A 23,122-nucleotide genomic window follows, 5' to 3' on the forward strand; every position below is an offset into this window, starting at 1 on the left:
ATGACAATCACAGAATATGATAAACATGACAATCACAGAATATGATAGCTGGAGGGGATCCGGGAAGACCACACAGTCCAATTCTCTCATTTTATAGATGATAAACTACCGAAACATTCTCCCCCCCCCCCCTCCTTATTCCAGGGACTGTAAGCTCTTGGAAGGGAGAAATTGTTTCCTTTCTGTCCTTGTATCCAGAACTCAAACCTAACATATAACAATGCCTTAATAAATTCTGGTTGAATTGTGTGGTAAGGACAGCTGGGAGGAGAGTGCTGGGCCTAAATTTAGGAAGATTCTTCTTCCTGAGTTCAAATCTGGCCTTAACCACCTACTAGCTGTGTGACCCTGGACAAGTCGCTTAACCTTATTTGCCTCAGTTTCTTCATCTGTCAAATGAACTAGATAAGGAAATAGCAAAGCACTCTAATATCTTTGCCAAGAAAATCCTAAATGGGGTTAATTAAGAGTCAAATATACCTGAAATAACTAAATACTAATTGTGTGGTAAGTGGGTTTTGGAGTAAAGGACCAACTTTTGAATCTCAAGTCTATCATGTATTAATGCTTTGATTTTGGACAAACTCTTCCACTTTTATGAGTCTCAATTTGCTCATCTGTTAAATGAGAAGACTAACCTCTAAGGTTCTTTCCATCTTGAAATCTCTGATGCTGATACTATGGATTGAATTGAATTGAATTGGGAAGTGATTTGCTTTCATCACAGAGTCATACATTTAGATCCAACCCAATATCTTCCCCAGAGGAGGGTGAGTCCACCTGAAGGATAAGTGGATAACCACCTTATAAAATTCTTTCAGTAGAGACCAGGGCACACTGTGGAATGAAGGAGAGATATCTACATTTGGGATACTTGGTTCTCTTAATTCTGGGTTTGAATCCTATCTTTGACATCTCCTAGTTGTGCAACTATGATCGCCTGATCTCTCTGATCCTCAGCTTTCTTATCTGTAAAATGAAGGGATTCAATTATCTGGCCCCTAGGGTCCTTTCCAGCTCTAAATCTATGGTCCTAAGACCCTGCGGTTTGAATTCCAACTCAGCCATTTCCTATCTGAATATTATGCTGTAGCTCTTCTGGGTCTCAGTTTCTTGCTCTGTAAAAAGGTGAAGATGGACTAGATGACCTTTAGGATTATTTCTGGCTCTCATGGTCCCATGATCCCATAGAAGTAGGGTGGGTGAGAAGGAAACAGGCAAGTATGCGCCAGGCGCTGGGTTAAGCCCTTTAAAATATAATAGAACCAGAATATAATAAAACAGAAAGGATTAATGGGAATATCCATTCCAAGATTAAGATGGGAAATGGGTATCTTAAAGGAGTCTATGAAGAGATCTCATTTCAAATGGATCCATTCTCAGTAGAGAAGCCAGGGGAGGAAGGAAAGGAAGAGATCTAAGAAGACCTCTGACCTTGAACGGGGAATCTTTCTCACACTCATTCAGGACAGAGATGCTCTGCAGTCCATTCCTTCTCCCAATGAGGTTTTCAGCCCAAAATAGAACCACAATGATTTTCCCCTGGCAACAGCTCCCACAAGGCCAGCCTAGAGAGTCATGATCCTTTGTCAAGAGTGGCTGCGTTAATATTTTCCTGCCTTGGCTCCACTAAGGCCAGTCCAAGCCACCCTCATCTCTAGGCTCCCAAGCTGTCTAGTTTGTGGCAAAAATCCAAGCTAGAAATACTCTAAGCCTTTATTTACGTGCTCTCTGGATCTGTTCAGGAACAAAAGGAAAAAAAACTAGGTTCCTCCCACATACAAGGTGCTATGGAAATCATAGATCTAGGGTTGGAAAGGGCACGAGAAGCCACAAAGTCCAGTCCACTCATTTTATAGTGGCAAGAGAAGCAAAACCAATTGGCCAGAGAAGAACCAGCATTCGAATTAGGTCATAGGATCATATAAATGTTGAGTTAGAAGGGATCGGAGTCCATTTCTTAGACCAGGTAATAAGTAGCAGAGATGGGATTTGATCTCATCTCACCACTGGGGTGCCCTCCTTTCTTGTTTGGGCTCTGAATTCAATGGCAGTCGATACCACCATTCCTTCTGAAGAGGTGGAAGCCCACCAGGCCCCCCCTAATATCCTCCATCCACTAACAGCCATACCGCATGCCTTGATCGATAACCCTGAAGTCACACCCCAGTCCACCACCCAAATGTCACTTACATTACTCAGTAACCTCAGAAGCTAAACGTGGCGGTCTCCTCCAATTAGGCTCAAGAACCCAGATTGTCTAGTGCTTTCTCTTTGTAACTCCAGAGCTTAGCAAAGTGTTTGCCGTAAAGTCAGCCTTCAGTAACTGCTTTTTCATCATTCATGTCTGCTAACTCCATGCCCTGCCCTGTGGGTGCTTACAATCTAGTTGGAAAGATTAGAAATATACAGCCTTTAAAAAAAAAAAAACTACAATTCAAAACAACACATGCCTGATGTAAGGTAACAAATAGAGGAATAAGAACTCACTTCTTGCTAGGATGATCAGGAAAGACTTCAGGAGAGAGGGGGGTCTTGAGTTTAATCTTTAAAAATGATAGAATGTTGATAGATAAGTTCCCCATTACCACCAAATATAAATATATATATATATGTGTGTGTGTGTGTGTGTATTATATGCATATACTATATGCATATATTATTATATGCATATATACATAATATATACATATTATATGCATATATATGTAATATATTTTTATTACATATTCAATATCTTCTATAGAATATATATTACATCTATATGTATACATATGTTATATATTCAATATATTCTGGGCAGGAGGAAAAGCATGAGTGAATAATAATTCATGTTCCTATAACATCTTTGTCACAAAGATGAGGTCAGACAGGTATTACCAAAGTGCTGAGGCTCTGAGAAGACTCTAAAGGATCTCAGTTATAAGCGAAACCTCAGAAATCACCTCCACAGCTAGTATTTGAGGTAGGATTTGAACTCAGATCCCCTGAGCCCAAGGCCAGTGTTCTCCCCTCTCCCAACACTGGTCATGCTGGAAAAGGCCAAGTGGTGGGACAAGATGGAAGCATGCTCTGAAGAGCAGTGAGCCGGCTATAGTGACAAGCTAATTTCAGAGACAAATGAGTTGTAGAGGGAGGTTCAGGTCACACTGTAGAAGGTCTTATTGCCAAGTTAAAGAAGTCAGATTTTATCACATCAGCGATGGGGAATCAGCAAAGGTTTTTGAAGGAGACACACTCAGAACTGGGCTTTAAGAAAGATGAATCTGGAAGTAGTAAGCAGAGAAGGAAGAGAGAAGGATCAGGGACAACAACTTGAGAAGACATCTACCCTTGCTTCTTCATAGAGTGGGGCACTATGGGTGTGTAACACTACATCTGCTGGCAAGTTTTGCTGTATTTCTTTCCTCTTTATTCTTTGTTATGAAGGATGCTTTCTGGGAGGAGAAGGCAGGAGGGGTAAATTGGGAAATGAACCTAATGTCAAAATAAAGAATAGTTTTCAAATTCATTTTTTAAGGATTATTGCAATAGCATAGGGATGAGGTGGTGTCCCGGGGAATGGGAGGCAAATAATAATGCTATATAAATAAATATTTATATATAAATTATTATATATTTTATTTATATTATATATTTGTTTATATGTAAATTATTGTTTTATATCTAAATTATCATATAAATTATATATAAATAAATAATGGACAGCATTTCTATAGCATTTAAGATTTACAAGGCTTTTTATATGTATTATTTCACTAGATCCTCACAAACACCCTATGAGATAAGTGGTGATTTTCTCACCATTTTACAGGTGAGGAAACTGAGGCTGAGAATGGTGAAGTGTCTTGCCCAGCATCATGTCTGAGGGAGGATCTGAATTCAAATCATCCTGAATTCTCAGTCTAGAACTCTTCTTCTGCACCACATTGGAAATAGTTTGTAGGGGTCATTGAACTCTGGTTAAGAGGAGATTGATGAATACAAAGCTTACTCTGAGTTTTTCATCTAAATAACCCAATGCTCTGGTTCTTCCTTCAATAATACACCTTCCATACCCCCAGTGGGTTATAAGAGAGGGGTCCATCAGGCCTCTGGGCAGGAAGGAGAAGAAATGCCAATTCTTAGAAGCCACTTCGGTAATCCTATAACAGAATGGACGAATGAAAAAGCATTTAGTGAATCCCTACTTTGTACCAATTACTGTGCCAGAGCACTGGGTCAAAAGTGAACTACTCCCTGCTCCCAGGGAGTTTGCTCTAATGGAGGAGAACGATCTCTTTGTGGAGTGAGGAGCAAGAGAGAAACCTTTTGGTGTGGGCACCGTAGGGACCCTTGGGACTGGCAGCACGGCGGAGCCATTGGGCATCAATTCTCGTTGCACAGGCAGTATTGACCTGAATGTTTCCAGAGCACTTTTCTCCATGCTCGCCACTACAACCCCATATTGCCTCCGTGCACCCGCTGTAGCTGCTGAACTCACCTCCCTCTTGTTTGGGGGTGTCCTACTTTCCCATGTCTGTGCTTGAACATCCCTCCACCCGGCATATTTTCTGGTCCACTTTCTACCCACCCATCAATGTCCAGTTTAAATAGCATCTTAATCAGTGCTTAATCGATGTTTTCTCCATAACTCTTCCATTCATTCCCTCCCGTTGTGGGCTCTGACCTGGGCTGCTTCGGACTCCATTTAGACCTGTTCCATAGGCCCTGCCTCCAACGCCAAGATCGGCTGCGTCAGGGGCTCACTGCTAATTGATCTTTTATTGCATGTGGTGTTCTTGGAGCTAGAGCTTCCAGAACTCAGAGAGCAAAGTCGGTTACCCCAAATAAGACACCAATTAGTGCTGTACCTCTGAGCCAAGAAAACTTGCCTCTCCTTTTTTAACAAGACCGCCTGCTGAGAAGTCTTCTCTAATTAAGGGGTGCTGGGTAAAGGTTTGCCCCGCCTGCTGGCGCTTGATCTCCACCTTCTGAGGTATCTGGGTCTTTGTCTTGGCTCCTTTGCTCTAAGGCGGTTTGGCCCAGCAGCACACTTACCGGAGTTGGAATTGGAGGATCTGGGTTCAAATTCTATACCTGCTGCTTATGACTTTAGACCCCTGACTCACCTGGGCCAGTAAATTTCCCTAACTGTTAAATTAGGAAGTTGAACTAGATGGTTGGTCTCGCAGTGGTCCTCAAACTTTTGTTCTCAATATCTTTATCCTATTAAAAATGATTGAGGATCTGTCCAAAGAGTTTTTGTTTATGTGGTTTATAGTTATAGATATTGATCACATTAAAAATAAAAACTAATTATGAATTTGTAGACTCTCTGAAAGGATTTCAAAGATTCCCAGGATGCTCTGGACCAGACTTTGAGAACCGCTAAGCTTGTTGACTTTTCCCATGCGTGCCCCTCCTCCCCCCAGTGTCCACATTTCCTCAGGAGAGAGCCAGCTTCCTCAGACCCAAGACCGAATCGCTCCCCTTTGCAGAAACCCAAGTGTCCGTGGATGGGGTCATGTGCCCGCTCCAGATCCAAGTTCTGGGATCTCTCCCCACCTTGAGCGATTCTCTGCAGCCAGCCCCAAACACAGAGCTGTTCCATGAAGCACAGTCTCAAACAGAACGCTCCCTCCCAGAACAAAAGGTAGAGACGGGGGAAGATGTTGCTTAGAGCTCTCCTGCTTCTCCCACCTCCACCCCCGTCCTGGGACCGGGGAGGGGAGACTCCAAAGGCAAGTGAGCTCACTTTCTGCTTTCCTGGAACAGAACTCAAGAATTTTATTCCAGACTCCCCAGGCTGGAAGACACCTCAGCAAATGTTAAATCCAACCCATTCTTGACCCGAGAGCTCTCCACAACCTCTGTAACCAGTGACAGTCCAGCCTCTGGTCAAAGAACCCAAGGAAGGGCAGCTCATTCCTCCCGCAGCTTCCCCCCTTAAGGTCAGCTCTGGTAGTTAGGATCTCCTTCTGACCCCAAGCCTAAATCTGCTTCTTTGCCCCTTTCTTCTGAGACCAAACAGAACAAACCCAGGCCTTCCTTCACGGGACAGCCGTTCAAATGCTTGCCCCCTCCTGCACTCCATCCCCCAGCCTTTTTTTTCCAGGCTAAACATGGCCAAGGTTTTAAGTGAGCTTTATGGCCCAGACCCAGGGACTGAAGTGTCTCTCCCTGTGAGAGAAAGGACTTCTTCCCCCCATCCTAAAGGAGAAAGGATAAGAGAATGTCTCAAGGGGCAAAAAGTCAGCAACCACACTGAGGGCAAGGTACAGGGTTCCCATATAGCCCATCTGTGCCAAAAGGGGGACACAAGAGTTTATGTTGCCCAACACAGCCTTTGTTCTTCAAAGGTTCAGGGCTGCCTCAGTTGGAGCAAGGGGTGTGAGGAGGCAGAAGATGCTGCTGCTCCTGGTCGTCACCAAGCAGTGTCAGCCATGATCTCCGGGGGGAAAGATGCAGTGACTCCACCATTGGTCCCCAAGAAAGAGAAAAGAAAAACAGAGATAGAAAAAGCAGAGACAGAGAGAGATAGAGACTGATAGGCTCAGAGAACATTCTCAGCTTTGGGGTTAGGAGCTAGCCAGAAAAGAGATTTTGTTGATCCACATTTTATAACTTCCTCTAATCAGAACAATGCCAAATGTTGGCATTGCGTACTTGCATACAACTGAGTCTCTGGCTGTCACCACGGGGGAAGGGCTTCACTTCCGGCCCCTCAGTTCCTTTTTTCTTTCCAAGCAATTGGAAAGAAAGCCTTCCCTGCAGGAGTGGAAGGTCATGGCTGAATGGTGGCCGTACAAACGCAACATGAGGAAGGAGCCCACCAAGAGGAAGTAATTCCTTCATCTTTGACCCCAGATACTAGCAGCTCTTAAACCCACCCTCAGAAGTATTAGACTGTGATTTGGTATTTATATCATTTCTCTCCTGGTAGAAAGTAAGCTAGCTGAGGGCCAGAACTGGAAGGGCTTTTTCTTTATACCCTCAGCACCAAGCATATGTTAGATAAACAGTAGGGGCTTAATCAATGCCCTTTCATTTGAATCAAAATTAGCTGACATGAAATAAATTTAATCTTCTAATCTCATTCTTATGTTAATTGTAGAATTATTTTTATTATGAATTTCAAAATTAATATCATAATAACCCCATGATTTTTGGTGGCTCCTGACTGCTTTTCCTCCTTATTCTCACCACCATCCAGCCTTCTGATATCATTCCGTGGTCACCAGAGACATGTCCCAATATCTGGGTTATTGAAATCACAAGGTTCCATATTGTTTGATGTCTTGATGGGACCTTAAGCTTTACTAGGAAAAAGAAAGACCTGAGTCACTGGAGATGCAGTGGATGCCATATTGCACTTAGAATCAGGAAGGCCTGAGTTTAAATCCTGCCTCAGACACTAATGAACCATGTGTCCTTTGGCAAGTTACTTAATATACCTATCTGTAAAATGGGGAAATACTATTGTAAAGATCAAATGAGAAAGCGTGAAAAATGCCTTGCCAACCTTAAAGCACTCTATAAATCCTAATTGTGATTATTCTGATGATCGTATTATTATATGACATCTTTTTCTTATTATAACATATTTATATATTATGATATATATTATACTTGGAAGCAACAATCCAGGGAGGACAGGAGCCTTGGGATCCACCCGTCAGTGGAGGTGGACTCGCTTTTTGAATGCGGCTCCCCAGGTAGTTGGTCTGGATCTGTCAGTTCCTCTCAGAGCCTTCCTTGGGGAGCTCCAGGTAGGTGGCTGATGAATCAGGCCCTCCCCAGCCTCACTTTGGGGTACCGGCAGAAAAGGGAGGCCCACATGGCAGGGATCACTAAGTAAGCATCCCTGGCTCCCTGCTGCTTGTCTGCTTCATACAGACCTCACATCCACATCCAAAATTAGTGCCTTTTCTTAAAAGGTAAAGAGAATAAGGAGATCATCAACAATTAGGGCCCTAAGCTTCTTCCTTTCTCTCTCCCCAGGAGAATGAGCACTGGGGTGGGAAGTAGAGCACCTGAGTTCAAATCCTACCATCTATTAGCTAAGTGAGCTTGGGCAAAGGCCCTCAACATCTTTCAGTTCTGTTTCCCTAGTTGTCAGGGTATTTAGACCCACAACTCCCCTAGCTTGCAAGATGGCGCCCAGCAATCTTATGTTAGACTCCACTTGTGCCTTGGGTTCCTTCTCATTTTCCATATCATACCTTGACACGTCTGTCACCGAGGCGTGGTGGGAAAAAGGGAACCTGCAGACCTAGCTTCAAAGGCTGGGTCCCCCGCGCTTCGGACTTGGTCACCCTAATGGCCGATCCAAAATACCAAAGGTTGGCTTTAAGTGACTGAGAAACCCCCTCCCATTCTGACTCCTGTGGTTCACAAGAAGTGTTCACAATTGGCCATCTCCCAAACACTTCCCTTTCTGAGGCTGCCCAGGGATTGAGCCTGTCGGGTTTCATCAGGCCAGATAAGAAAACTCGCCTTTTTCCAATTCAGATCAGCATTTCTCTGCAGCTTGGACCTCTGCAATACTGAAATTGTGGCACTTAGCAGGATCATGTGTCAGAACTTGAACCCAGGCCTTTATTCCTCTCCAGTGGCCTCTCTCCACTACACCGCTATTCCCTTTCTAAGGGGGCAGGGGATGGAGAACCCTAAGGAAAAATCACAGAGCCTGGATGGCTCTGATGGAGACCTTGGCATGTCCGCCCCAAAGGCTACCAGGGAAACCCAGCCATTGTTGACTCTTCCCACTCTACCTGGAACCTCCCAAAGGAAAAGGAACTTTCTTAGGACAAAGTTGCTTAGAGGTGGCTCATTTTGGGGTTTAATAGTCTTTTCCTGAGCAATTACTTATTATGTGTAAGACTTGGTACTGGCAATGAGTAATGTAAAAGGGAATAAAAGAGAGTCCCTGCCCTCAAGGAGTTTATAGTCTAATTAAGGAGAAGGGAGAGAGTAGATACAGGATCTGGAGTCAGGAAGATTCACCTTTGGGACTTCAAATGCAACCTAAGCAGACACTTCCTAACTATATGAGCCTGAGCAAGTAAGTCACCTCTGTTTGCCTCACTTTCCTCCTCTGTGAAATGAATTGTGGAAGGAAATGGTGAACCACTTCAGTATCGGTTCCAAAAAACTCCGAATAAGATCAAGAAGAGTCAGATATGACTAAAAACATCTCAACAACAACAACTAAAAGGAATATATTATATATATATAAAATAAAGTAGAATAATAAATATATTTATAAAATATAATATAATATATTTCTAAATGATATAATAATATAGTAAATAATGTAATATTTCATAAAATATGATCTATTTACAAACTACATAATAATATAATAAATAATATAACATATTTATAAAATAAAAATAATAAAGGAATATAAGTATATATACATGTATATATGTATACATATATATACATATACACATACATATATAAAGGAATAGGACCATCTCCTTTCCTTATATGTTTATCTATGTAGACAGACATATATGCATATTAGGAAAGGAGATGATCCTATTCCTTTGCTAACATTTCTGTTCTTTACATGTCATAATAACTATGTTTTATTTTCAAATGTCCATTAGTAAGGGCTCTGGAGGGCTGGCTGATTTGAATGAGCCCCAGGAGAGAGCCTGAAATAAGCTAAAACTGCCTTGGAGATGGGGCCAAACACAAGCTAGATCCAAGTAATTAGAGGGAAATCCACTCCCAATTGGGTCAATCACTGCCTCCAAATGAGGACATCCAACTTGGCACTCTGTAACCCCAGTGAATATCCAAAGGAAGCAGAAGAAGCCGCGTTGGGAAAAGAGGCAATCATGAGTGACTTCTTGGAAGAGGCAGCATGTGACTCAGGCCTGGAAGATGTTCAGGATTTCAACAAGAGGAACTAAGAAGGGTGAACCCATGTATCTAGAATGGCATTGAATTAAAGCTGGGACCTTGGAAACCATCTGGGCCAACTCCCAAAAGGCAGAAGTGAAGAGAGCCCTGTGTGGTGTTTGAGGGAAGCTGAGGTGTTCCATTCAGAGTCCCTGAAGGGGAGAGTTGGGGAAGGTATATCGTGGAGACCTCGGATGGCAGACTCCACTGTGCGGCGGGCAGCAGAGGGCCACTGAACAGCTTCTGAGTAGGGAGCAATCTCCCTTAACGTATCCTTTTTTTCAAGCTTGCCCGGCCATTTCTTCAGGGTGGGGAACTCCCAGGAAGGCAATGCCCTTCTGCAGCTGCTCCACACCCGGGCCTTTGGAGAGGTTCCTGGAACACTGGAAAGCTAATTGGGTCACATCAGCACCCATTGTGCATTAGCAAGATTAACTTGGCAAGACGTCTGCAGGATGGATTGGGAGGCTGCAGATAGAAGTGGGAAAGGACTTGGGAAGAAGTACCAAAGGAGGGAAGAGCAGAACCAAGCGGGGCTTGGCCCGGCCTGGCATCTTGCGGACCTTTTCCCCCTCTCCTCTCTTCCAAGAACTTCCAAGAAAGGCCACTTTCCCACAGGAGGGCCCACCTTCCGCCTCCCCCTCCCCAGTGTTCCATTATCAGTCCCCCCGGCCTAGAATACTCTCACTCCTCATCCCCCTTTCGGCGGCTCCTTCCCTACCCTCCTTAGGTCCCTGCTGCCCCATTAACCCGGTTACACTCATGTTTCTGCTGTATTTTTTGCGTTCTTCTCTTTCCTTTTAGGATTTATCTTTATGAACATACTTCTCGTACTCCCCTTTAAACTGTAAGCAAGGGACTTTACATGTGTCTTTATATCCCGGGTGCCTGGCACACAGCAGGTGCTTAATAATTGTTGATTAATTTCCATACCTGGTTTCCTTTAAGAATTTAACAGAAGCAGTGCCTCCTACTGGAAATTTCTCCTAATTCCCAGCCCCTCCACCCACCACCTCCCTAGCTCCCTAGTGCTCTTTCCCTAGTGCCCGGAGCAGAGGTCCCCAGAAGGTGCCATTACAGCGGTCCACACGTACCCTCGGTTCCACCCCAGCCAATTAAACGTCTTGCTATCCCCACACAGTAAATCCACAGGGGAGAGTCCAGCTGGGGGCTCCAGGGCCCTCTGGCACTTCGGGAACAGGTTACTGATCCACTGAGTGTGCTCTAACGCCCGGGCTCTTATTGGCCAGTCTCTCCATTACAGCTCCCCCAATAGAAGGTCAGCGCCTGGAGGGCAGGGACTGAGTGTCTGTGTACCTCCGACTCCACCCAGGGTCTTTAAAACAAATGCCCCTCGGGCCTCAGTTCTTACACCCAAGACAAAGGGCCAGTGGCTCTGAGGGGGAGTGGAGGAATTCTGTCTTCCTCCAAGAAAGAGATGGAGGAGGCAGGTCCAAGACTAACCAGGAAATGGGGAAAAAAAGGAAAGGAAGTTGGCTGAAAGGTTGGGGGTGGGCAGCTAGGTGGCACAGTCCTGAAGTCAGGAGGACCTGAGTTCAAATCTGCCCTCAGAGACTTAACATTTCCTGGCTGTGTGACCCTGAGCAAGTCACTTAACCCCAATTGCCTCAGGAAAGAAAGAAAGAGAAAGAAAGAAAGAAAGAAAGAAAGAAAGAAAGAAAGAAAGAAAGAAAGAAAGAAAGAAAGAAAGAAAGAAAGAAAGAAAGAAAGAAAGAAAAAAGAGAAAGAAAGAAAGAAGAAAAGAGAGAGAGACAGACAGAGAAACAGAGAGAGAAAGAAAGAAAGAAAGAAAGAAAGAAAGAAAGAAAGAAAGAAAGAAAGAAAGAAAGAAAGAAAGAAAGAAAGAAAGAAAGACTGGGGGAAAGGGCACCTGGTAGGTTAGGATTGGTCCCTCCAAGTGCTTGGAGAGGCTCAGAATAATTAGCACCATTTGAATATTTAAAGTTTCTTGCTGTGAACTGCAGCCTCAGCGACCTTTGTTCTCCTCCCCCCCATCCTCCCCTAGCTGCCCATCAGCTCCCTGCTCTGGAGGGCAGCCACACGTTTCCAAGGCTGGGCTGCTATGATCTCATCGCCCATATGCCATCTTGTTCATTAGTGTCGGCATTTCACCCACCAGCCCGCACCGGGGGTGCCAGGGCCTCGTAGTGTTTTACTAAGATGGAAACTCCAGACTCCATCAATACATAGCTAGCTAATAAATACAACAGGGGACAGCACAGGCTGCCGAAGTGCGGCCAAGTCATCGGGAGCCGAGCTCGCAGAGGATCCCAGGGATTCTGTTCTTTGTCTCTGCCTGAGAGGAAGTGGCCCCCAAGGGCCCTCCCAGGGAGGGGGCAGCCCCTGCTGGGAGAAACTCTGCCACCCTCGCTCACCGAGCAGCCCCGGGGCAGAGAAAGGCCCGAGGTCCGCTCCTCCTTTGCCACTCACTCCCCATGTAACTTGGGGCAAGTTCCTGAGCTCTCTGTGCCTCAGTTTCCTCATTTGTAGAAGGAGGGAGTCAGGCCAAATGACTTCTAAGGGCTTTTCCAGCCCAAAGACAGTTTCTCCAACTGATTGGGAAGTGGGATGGCCGCCCCACCTCAGGTTCTGGCCTTCCCCTCCCTAGAGGGGACCTTCTTCAAGTAGAGGCTAGGTGACCCCTTAGAGGGTGTGATGTGAAGGGGATTCTTGTAAACCCCACAGCCCAGGAGGCTTCCTCTCACATGGGGCCCATTTTGGTCTCTAAATGGAACCCAGATTTGGATTTCCCACCAGGGGGCAAGAGTATCTGACCCCAAAAAAGGTGGTCAGGGTCTCTCTCTCCTTTTCCCTCTGTCTTTCTGTCTTTGTCTTTGTCTCTCTGTCCCTCCCTCCCTCTGTGTATATATATGTGTGTCTCTTTCTCTGTCTGCCTCTGTCTCTTTCTCTCTGTCTCTGTCTGTCTCTCTATGTCTCTGTCTTTCACTCACTGACTCTCCTTTTTCTTTCTCTTTCTCCAAAAAATAATTCCTTCTAGAAAAAGAACTAAACACGTATTTATTTCCTCTACCACATAAACTGCCAAAAACATCTCAGAGGTACACAGCCCAAAAGGAGAGACACAAAATATCTTATTAGCCACTAAGCTGGGGCTTTGCCCAGGAAAGGCAGGAGGAGTTGGATAGGTATCTCCTTTCTGCATTCACCTCAGCTCTGCACTGTCCTCACAACTCATGGTGACCATTTCTCTTGCCCAGTCGAGCCTTGGTTTCTTTTTCCCTTCAGCAGCAGGTCTTGCTGGCACCGCTAGCCGTCATCTCCAAGAACGATCCTCCTTTGGTCAGCCTGACCCTTGACATCTGGAACTCTTGACCCACAGGCTTACCACTCAAGCCGGAAATGCCCATTTCTCAGGATTATTGGTCACCTGGGATAGGAAACAGGCAGAAGAGGGCAGTTGGGGCCTGTGGTCCCCCTTGGGCTAACCCCGGACAAGCAGACAGCTCATTATTGCCATTCTAACATAAGCCATCTCCCTGCTGGGGTCGCCACTGGGGTCAAGGGAAATAAATCTCTCCCTTCTTGCTGGGAAAAGAATCCCAAGCAAGGAATGGGGCCGTTTCTTCTTGATTATTTCCACCTGCTAATGAGTGTTCCTCTTTCCCCCTCACCAAGTCTCTGCTCGGGTCCTCTTCTTCCTCTGTATTTGCTTGGTGACTATCAGCTCCCATAATATTCCCATATTATCTCTAACAGAGGATTATTTATCTAGCCCTAACCTCTCTCCAGACCTCCAGCCTCACATCTCCAAGTACCTCCCATACATCTCAAACTGGATTGCTCTAAACACAATTAAACTCATTATCTTCATGCACACCAAGCCCTCCCTTCTTCTAACGTCTCTATTATAGCCAGGGTTGGTACTGCCATCTCCCCAGTATCCTGGATCACAACCTAGATGTCCTCATCTCCCGGTTCTCACCCACCATCCACCATCGCCAACCTATGGCAAAGCCTGTGGACTGGACCTTTGGGACATCTTTTCTATTCTTCACTTTTCCTGACACCGCTGTCACCCTCATCACCTCGCACCTCAAGGTTCTCCCTACTCCAGTCCATCCCCAATTCACAACAGAGTGCAGTTCTGACTCTGGCACACTCTTATTCAATAACCTCCAGTGGCTCCCTATTACCGCAAAGGTAAAATATAGAATCTTCTGTTTGGCTCTCTAAGTTCCCATAACCTGACCCTTCCCCTTCTTTCCCATCTTCTTACACCTTGCTCCCTGAACACCACCATCCAGTAACTCTGGCTTTATTGCTATTTCTTAAATAAAACCCGCCATCTTCTGATCCTGGCTATCCCAGACTCCTGAAACCAGCTCCCTCTTCATCTTGACCTCCTGGTTTCCCCAGCTTCCTTAAAGTCACACTTAAAATCCTGTTTTCTTCAAGAAACCTTTCCCCAAAACCCTGCAAAGCCTCCAAGATTATCTCTAATTATCCAATAGCTATTTGCAAATTTCTCCCCCTCTAATCCCTCCCCTTCCTTAGATTATAAATTACTTGAGGACAGGCACTATTTTTTGCCTTTCTTTATATTCCCACCTCTCACACTTCAAAAGCACTTCATAAATGATCATTAACTTGAATTCTCTTTCTTTCTTCTTTGCCTTTTCTCCTTCCCTCTCCTCTCTTCAATATTCAATCCCTACTTCTCTCCTTCCTTCTCCCCTTTCCTCCTCCTCTTTCTCTACCCTTCTGCTTTCTTCTCCTTTCCCCTCCTCCTTTCCTCTCTCTCTCCTTTCCCCTCCTCCTTTCCTCTGTCTCACTCTCCTCCCCTCCCCTCCCTTTTCCTCCCCCCCCCCCTCTTTCTTCAAAGTAGTACCTGAATGTCACACAAAGTTCCTCCAAATACTGATCCCAATCTCTTTGTTCAGCCCTCTTCAAAGGGGAACTAATTAAATTACTGGAGCTTTAGCCATTCATTGTTCACTGGCTCCGGATTCCTTCAGAGAGCCAGAGGCTTTCTCCTAAACCAGCTTTTCTCCTTTCATGATTTCTTTTAATGATGGGAGTTTCTCAAGCCACTGGGGGTGGGAGTGAGGGTGCAAGGGGGGAGGACCAAAGCCCTGGGAAGAGACAGAAAAAGCGAGTCACAGGAATGGAGGAAAGCTGCCCGGTGAGCCCAGGAAAGATGTCGGCCCACAGGCCCATCCAACAGGATTCAATCCAGGGTTGATGTTCTTGGATGGCATGCTGACTTTTACCAACTATCTTTGTTGAGTTTAACTATCTTTATTAAAAACTCTTGGTTCCATTATCAAGGAAGTCCGTTTGCTTGTTTTAATCAGCAAAAGGAGAGCAAACATAAGTATTGTCCAGTTAATCAAACCCTGATTCACTTCCTCTTCCTTGGTGGCCACTAACTCCAGGGGTCTTGATAAATGTGCCGGCAGCTGGCAGACCCAAGGGCTTCCTCTCACTCATCATGGGGTCTCCTGAGCTGGACCCAGGCTGGATTGAAACAGATTCCCGGGGAGCTGGACCACCCGCAGGAAGGGTGTCTCTGTCTGGAAAACCCTGCCTGCTATAACCCTTATAGACCCACTCCCATGAGTACTTCCTGAGATACAGCCTCCTGTCCAACTCCCACGTGTAAAACAGTGATGGATAAAATTATGTTTTGTATATATTGTATATTGACTTTTCCAAATATATTTCTAGCACATAGTAGATACTTACTAAATGCTAATTGATGGGTTGATTGATGGGTTGATTTATTGAGATAAATCTTGAGTTAACAGCTACAAATAAGAACAAAAGAAAATTTCTGTCAGAGAGGTAAAGAGGCTTTAATGGATTTTGGTTGGCAATCCCGGGACAAGATCCCTTGGAATAGAGAGTCTTCCACTCCACTTCCTAGCTCCATTGGAAGCTCTGTACAAATATCTCCTAAACAAGGTCTTCGTCCAGCCTCCTACTTGTTAGCACTCCCCACTCTCCACCCCGAAATGAGTTATTCGATGTTTACATGGTATGTATTTCTTATTTATTTAACTGGGTTTTCCACGAAGTAGAAGGTAGGCTCCCCAAGGGTACTTTCCAGCTTTCTCTCTGCAGTACTGGCCATGGAGTACTTTGGGTGCTTAATACGCCTCTTAAATAAACCAAGAAAGTATAGGTAAGCTCTTTAGAAGCCAGAACCAGTGGGGTTTTGCCTGTATCTCCAGTATTGCCCGGTATGTAGTTGATATTGAATAAATGTTCATTGACTTGAATAGTGACGTTTTGGTACTTCCATCTTCCCTAGATTTCAGTGACCGTCTTCTGGAAGTGGTGGGGCTGGGGGGCGCCATGGAGATGGGGCAAATCTACACTGGACTGAAGAGCGCTGGGAGGAGGCTGGCTCAGTGTGCCTCTATTACCATCAGGTACGTGACCTCCTTGCTCAGCGGGCTCCCAACAGAGAAATCTTAGGAGGGCGGAGGAGAAAAGGGTGTTATTTCCAACTATTCTAGTGAATAAAGAAAACACCATAAGATCCATGAGGGTGGATAATGTGTTAGAAATCATGCAATGAATGTTTGTGGAATAAATGAAAAACAAAGAAAAGAAAGAGGGAGACCAGGGAGGGCTAGTAGCCCCATGACCAGCCACCGTTAATTACCGCTGGCATGGTATCTAGACCTCCAAAGGTCTGTGTGTCTCTCCTTCTCTCCCTCTCTTTCTTTCTAGCTTTCTCTGTGTGTGTGTCTCTCTCTCTCTCAGTTCTGTCTCTTTTGTCTCTCCTTCTCTGGATGTATGTATCTCTATCTCTGTCTCTCTCTCCTTCTCTCTCTCTCTCTCTCTCTCTCTCTCTCTCTCTTTCTCTTTCTCTGTGTCTCTCTTTCTGCATCTCTCTCAGTTCTGTCTCTTTCTGTCTCTCCCTCTCTGTCTGGATGTATGTATCTCTCTATCTTTGCCTCTGTATGTGTCTCTCTTTCTGCATCTCTCTCAGTTCTGTCTCTTTCTGCCTCTCCCTCTCTATCTGGATGTATGTATCTCTCTATCTTTGCCTCTGTATGTGTCTCTCTTTCTGCATCTCTCTCAGTTCTGTCTCTTTCTGCCTCTCCCTCTCTATCTGGAAGTATGTATCTCTCTCTTTGTCTCTCTTTGTGTGTCTCTTTCTCCTTTTCTCCCTCTCTCTCTCTAGCTTTTTCTGTGTCTCTCTTTCTGCATCTCTCTCAGTTCTGTCTCTCCCTTCTGTCTGTCTGTATCTCTCGATCTCTGTCTCTGTGTGTGTCTCTGTCTGTCTCTATCCCTCACTTCTCTCTCTCCCCCCTCCTTCTCTCTGTGTATGTCCCCCAGCTCTCTATCTTTTGTCTGTGTGTCTCTCTCATTATCTCTCTCTCTCTCTCATTTCTCTTCTCCTTCCTTTCTTTCTCAGTTTCTGATTCTGTCTCTGTCTTTCTATCTCAAAATCCCCAAAGGCAAATCCCTAGGACATTATTTAAGATTTCCCTCCTTTTTCTCCTATAAACTCATATCCAGGAGAAGGCATTTCCTCTATCATTTCCACCATCATCCCGATTCTTCCTTTCTTCTGGCAGTAACTTCAGTCCGCTCCCAGATAGCCCTTTTTTCTCCCTTTCTAGTTCTTGCCTTCCAAAGCAGCTGTTCTCAAATTTGGTAACTTCCAGGTCCTTTTACAATCTAGAATATTATTGAGGACCCCCCCCCCAAGGAGTTTTTGTTTATGTGAATTATAGCCATTTTAGAAATTTAAAATCTTAATATTATGCAAAAATAATTTTGAACTCAAGGATCCCTGAAAAGTTCTCAGGGACGCCCATGTGGCTTCCATGTGGTGCGCCATTATTTTCGAGTAAGTAAATGTGTCAAGTACGGCATCCCTTCCTGGAAATGGAAACCATTCAGGAAACTCCTAGATTGACAAATCTCAGAACAGGCAGGATCGGGTGAAATCAGGCCCCCGGGGTGTTTTCTGCAAACCAAAGGTATTACCTCACCGCCTGACTTAACCTATCTCTCATCACAGAACTCAGGGCCCCTCACCTTGCATAATGAGGGAGCCGTAGTATTTGGCAGGAATCCTGTGTCAAACAAAAACCCAACCCCCATCCCTCCCCCTTCAAAGTGAGTTCCTTGAAGGTGTCCTGGGGAATGGCGCCCCATCTCCCTCCAGGTGGCCTTTGGGACTGAAGGACTCAGGAGCTGTCAGGGATTTCGGGGTCATCTAGAGCAGCCGTATTCTCTCCCAGACGGGGTAACTGAAGGGCAGGGACGCAGAGTGATAGATCTAGAACTAGAAAGGATTTCAAAACCAAACTCCCTCACTTTACAGAGGAGGAAACTGAGGATCTGGCCGTTGGATAATGTCTCCCAGAGCACACAAGTCCCTTGGTTCCAAACCAGGAGCTCCCTGTCCCGTCTCACCCTGACACTGCTCCAGAGCCTGTGAATGACCCAACTCTCTCTAAAGAGTCAAGGATAAACCTTCCCGTTTCATGACATCTCCCCCACCCCACCCCCAATCCCATGATTATCCCTACCAGAAAAGCTCACTCTTCTTCTCTTTTATTGCTGCTGCTTTTCTGGTTCTAGGACAACCAAGATGTTGCCCATGCAAGTGGACGGGGAGCCCTGGCTGCAGGCGCCCTGCACGGTGAGTGGGGCCCGTCTTGGACACCGTTAGAGGAGCCATGCCCCTGGGCCCCAGTGACACTGGCTGGCTGAGCAAAAGGCAAGCCGGGATGTAGCTGCACACAAAATGACCAAAGACCCAGCCTTAGAGTCTGAAGGAGTCCTGAGTCCCCAGTCCTGCTCTGCTCACCAGGCAGAAACTTGGACACTATTTTTTTTTTTTTTTGGAAGGGGAGGAGGCAATTGGGGTTAAGTGACCTGCTCAAGGTCACAGAGCTAGCAAGTGTCTGAGCCCAGATTGGAACTCAGGTCCTCCTCACACGCTTGAGAGTTAAGTTTCTGTATGGCGCAAAACTCCCTTGATCGATACTTGTCCCGGCCATCACTCAGGCCACGCTCTTCCACAGGCCCCGGACTGCCACGGTCTCAAACCACTGCCCAGAATGGAGAGAACGTGCCAGGGGGGAGCCAACCAGGGACTGATTTTGTTTTGAATTTATTTTGTTTTTCATTCAATTTTAAGTTCTAAATTTTCTCCTTCCCACTCCCCTCTCCTACTTATCGAGAAAGCAAAACAAAGCCTGCTGTAAACATATATATAGTTAAACCAAACCAATTCCCACATTAATCTGTATACATGCATATATATGTATAGCGTGTATATGCAATCTATGGGGCAGTTCTGGGAGCCAATGGATAGAAAACTGCATGGGGTTAAGAAGATCTGAGTTCAAATTCAGCCTCAGATTCTTATTAGCTGTGTGATCTTGGGCAAGTTGCTTAATCCTAATTTGCCTCAGTTTCTCATCTATAAAATGGGGTGACATTGGAGAAGAAAATGGCAAAAGTGTCTTGCCAAGAAAACCCCATGGACAAAATCCATAGGTCACAAAAAAATCACGGACGACTGAACAAGCAAATATGTATCCATACATCCATCCAAACATGTGTGTGAGTGTGTGTAAAAACACACACATGTATATGTGTGTAAGTGTATATGTGTGTGTGTATAATGGGTGTATATATGTATGTGTGTTGGGTAGATAAACAGACAAATATACAGACCAACTGATACATAGATAGATTGATAGACTGGCAGATAGTCAGGTAGATAGATGCATAGGTGGATGGATGGATGGATGGATGGATGGACAGATGGACGGATGGATGGACAGACGGATGGATGGATGTATAGATGAATGGATGGATGGATGGATGGACAGACAGACAAATAGATAAATAGATGGAGACATAGATAGATGAATAGATAGATAGATAGATAGACAGACAGATAGATAGATGGATGGATAGATAGATAAGATAGATAGACAGGCAGACAGATAAATAAATGGAAGCATGGATGGATAGATAGATAGATGTGCATAGATGGATAGATAGATTATGGATGGATAGATAGATAGATAGACAGACGGACAGACAGACAGATGGACGGACAGATAGACAGATAGATAGATAAGATAGATAAATAGACAGACAGACAGATAGATGGATGGATAGATGGATAGTTAGATAAGATAGATAGGCAGACAGATAAATAGATGGAAGCATGGATGGATGGATAGATAGATAGATAGATGTGCATAAATGGATAGATAGATTATGGATGGATAGATAGATAGATAGACAGACAGACGGACAGGTGGACGGACAGATAGATAGATAGATGGATGGATAGATGGATAGATAGAGAGATAAGATAGATAGATAGACAGATAAATAGATGGAAGCATAGATGGATGGATAGAAAAGATAGATAGATAGACAGACAGACAGATAAATAGATGGAAGCATAAATGGATGGATGGAGAGATAGATAGATGTGCATAGATGGATAGATAGATTATAGATGGATAGATAGATGGACGGATGGACGGACGGACGGATGGATGGATGCACGGATGGATGGATGGATGGATGAATAGATAGACAGACAGACAGACGGATGGACAGACAGACAGACAGATAGATAGATGGGCAGACATAAAATGGATGCATAGATGGATAAGATGGATGGATAGATAGGTAGATGATGGATGGATGGATGGATGGACAGAACAGACAGACAGACAGATAGATAGATATCTTCCGTCTGTATTCTAATTCATCAGCATTTTCTCACAAGTCCTCAGGAAGTGTCCTGGATCACTGGGCCAATGACAGGTCCGACTCTTCTCCCTGGCTTTCCAAGCCTCCCATTTCCCTACAGTGCCTCCTCCACTCCTCCCAGCCTCAACATTTAAATTGCTCATTCCTCTGTCCTGGACATCACGCTGCACTAGCCAGTGGACTTTTCCTTTTCCCTACCAGATATATCTTTTTTTCCTCCTCTACAGCTTGTCCCAAAACTCACCCCTTTAATAAGAATCCCCTCATCCCTTGTTCACTCCTTCATCCTTTGGGGTGACTTAACTTAGCCTGAACTTGAACAGAAGAGGCTGAGAAAAAAGCCTGGCTTCCAATCTTTGTCCTTCTCTGCCAGTTACTCTGGACAAGCAACATCACCGACCTCCAGATAAGGATGTCGTAGGTTCTAGATGGCCTGAGGTCCCTCCCTGAGGCCTTCACCATTGGGAGGGGAGGGGAGAGGAGGGGGCGGGGACTCTGGGTCCCTCCAAGCCCTGGATCTGGGACCCCATGGACTGGAGGCCTTTGGTCCCATATTGCTCCAGGCCAAGGTGAATGGGAGGCTCCCTCCTGACCTGGAGATTCCTGCACACCCTCCAAACTTCTGGGCATCTACCGGGGGCCTGGTTGTGTCACAGAAAACAGGGGACCTGTCAATAGGTCCCGGGTTCTCGTCCTCGCGCTTCCACTTGCTAGCTGTGTGACCTTGGGGGGTTGTTCGCTCAACCACTACATTCCCATCTGTGAAGTGGGTGAGTTTGATCTGCTCAGCCCAAAGGTCCCTCCAACAATCTCTGAGGCTAAGAATGGTGAGGACACAAGACAGGAGCAGGCAGACCTCTGTGCGTGGGGAGCTCCTGCCTCCCTGCCTTTCTGCCCATCGCCGCCAGCACAGTTATTGCCAGGGAGCCCTTGGCTGGCACAGGCACAGAGCAGTGGGGGCTCGGGGTCAGAGGGCCCAGGGCCCAGTGAGACACATGAGGCCTCCCCTGAGAACCTCCGTGTCCTCTGTAAAGTGAAAAACCAGAGGATCCTAGATTCAGAGGAAAGGAAAAAGCAAAGTTATTTCCATTTGAGTTTCTGCCCCTTGACTAGTTGGGGGAAAGTGTGAGTTGGGGGGTCAAGGACTGAGGGGAAATTTTACCCTTTGGATTTTGGGATTTGGGTTGGTTACTGGTTTTTTTGGGTTTCCCCAGCCCTATTTGTAAAATGAAGGGAATGATTTTCCTGTTTTTTTTCTTTTTGTTTTCCTTTCTTTCTTGTTTCTTTTCTTTGTGTTTCTTTTATTTTCTTTGTTTTGTTTGTTTCTTTCTTGTTTTTCTTTCTTTCTTTCTTTCTTTTCATTCCCTTTCTGACTTTTCTCCCTTTCTCCCATCCCCTTTGATTGTTTCCATGGGGAAAACCCAGTGTTTTTATTACTTTTTTTCTTTTTTAGGCTAAAATCACCCACAAAAACCAAATGTTTATGTTGTTGGGGGCCCTTTCCAAAGCCCAAATTTTCTTCCTCAAAGAATAAAACGGGACCCTTGGGGAGGGGGCCAGGGACCCTGCCAAAATAAGTAGTGGAAAGAGGAGTAATTAAAGTTCGTAAAAAATACATAACATACAACAAACAACATAAATTTTATAACAACAATTTAAAAAAATTTTAAATATACTTAAACCACTAAATAACAGAAGCAAAGAGATCTGACAGGACAGAAACCTCCAACGCCTCGAGCTGTCTGCTTCTAAGCCGGGGATGGCAACACCCATTCACTGCTGAGGGAAGATGGCCTCGTGGCTGGCACAGGGCTGGGCAGGTCCCTCGCCCACCAGCCCCTTGCCTCTGTTGGGCCTCAGAGCCTTGTTAGAGGTGGGCTTGAGATTCCCCTGCCCAAGGGGTTTAAGAATTAGGATTGAGTTGGGTTGAGGCAGTCCCTCCTTCCCACCTCCCCCGGCCAGAGAATGGGCAAGGCCCATCTGTGTTGGGAAATAAATGGCCCTTAGAGGTTTAGAAATGGTTCGTTGCTGGAAGATATGGTCCGCTTCCTGGTGGTTGGCTTGAGCCCAACATGGTTTCCTGGAAGTTTTTCTGAGAAGGATGGGGGTGGGAGTTGGGAGCCCTTTTCCCTTGCCCAGAGAATAGTTGCTTTTAAGAGCGGCCCAGCTTTCTGTCCGCTTAGGATCCGTTAGAGTAGGTTGCCTAAAGTTCCCAAAGGGGCCTTTATTTTCTTAGTCCTTTTAGGGACTGGGGGAGAGGTAGAAATTTTGGCTTTATTTTTACTTTGGGTAATTAACAGTATGTGAAAACTTTCTGCCACTGGTTTCTTTCCTTCTTTCAAGAGATCCGCTCCTGCGTGTTCCAAGGTTTGGGGAGAATTAGAGACAGGGGGGAGGGAGGGAGAAAAGAAGAAAGAGAAAAGGACAAAGGGGGAGGGAGAGAGGGAGAGAGACAGAGACACAAAGAGAC

General features: G+C 45.3%; 1 protein-coding gene across 1 annotated transcript in view; it reads left to right on the forward strand.

The window, feature by feature from the left end:
* Positions 1-22,186, forward strand: part of DGKG (diacylglycerol kinase gamma) — a 227,074-nt gene extending 204,888 nt beyond the window's left edge. Inside the window, exons 38-40 of the mRNA XM_031968754.1 lie at positions 16,193-16,313; positions 18,487-18,547; positions 22,106-22,186. Of these exons, the coding sequence (XP_031824614.1) occupies positions 16,193-16,313; positions 18,487-18,547; positions 22,106-22,186 (263 nt within the window). The remainder of the gene's footprint in view (positions 1-16,192; positions 16,314-18,486; positions 18,548-22,105) is intronic.
* The last annotated feature ends 936 nt before the right edge of the window (positions 22,187-23,122 follow it).

The sequence above is a fragment of the Sarcophilus harrisii genome, chromosome 4 (assembly GCF_902635505.1).
Source record: "Sarcophilus harrisii chromosome 4, mSarHar1.11, whole genome shotgun sequence".
In the NCBI taxonomy this organism is placed as follows: Eukaryota; Metazoa; Chordata; class Mammalia; order Dasyuromorphia; family Dasyuridae; genus Sarcophilus; species Sarcophilus harrisii.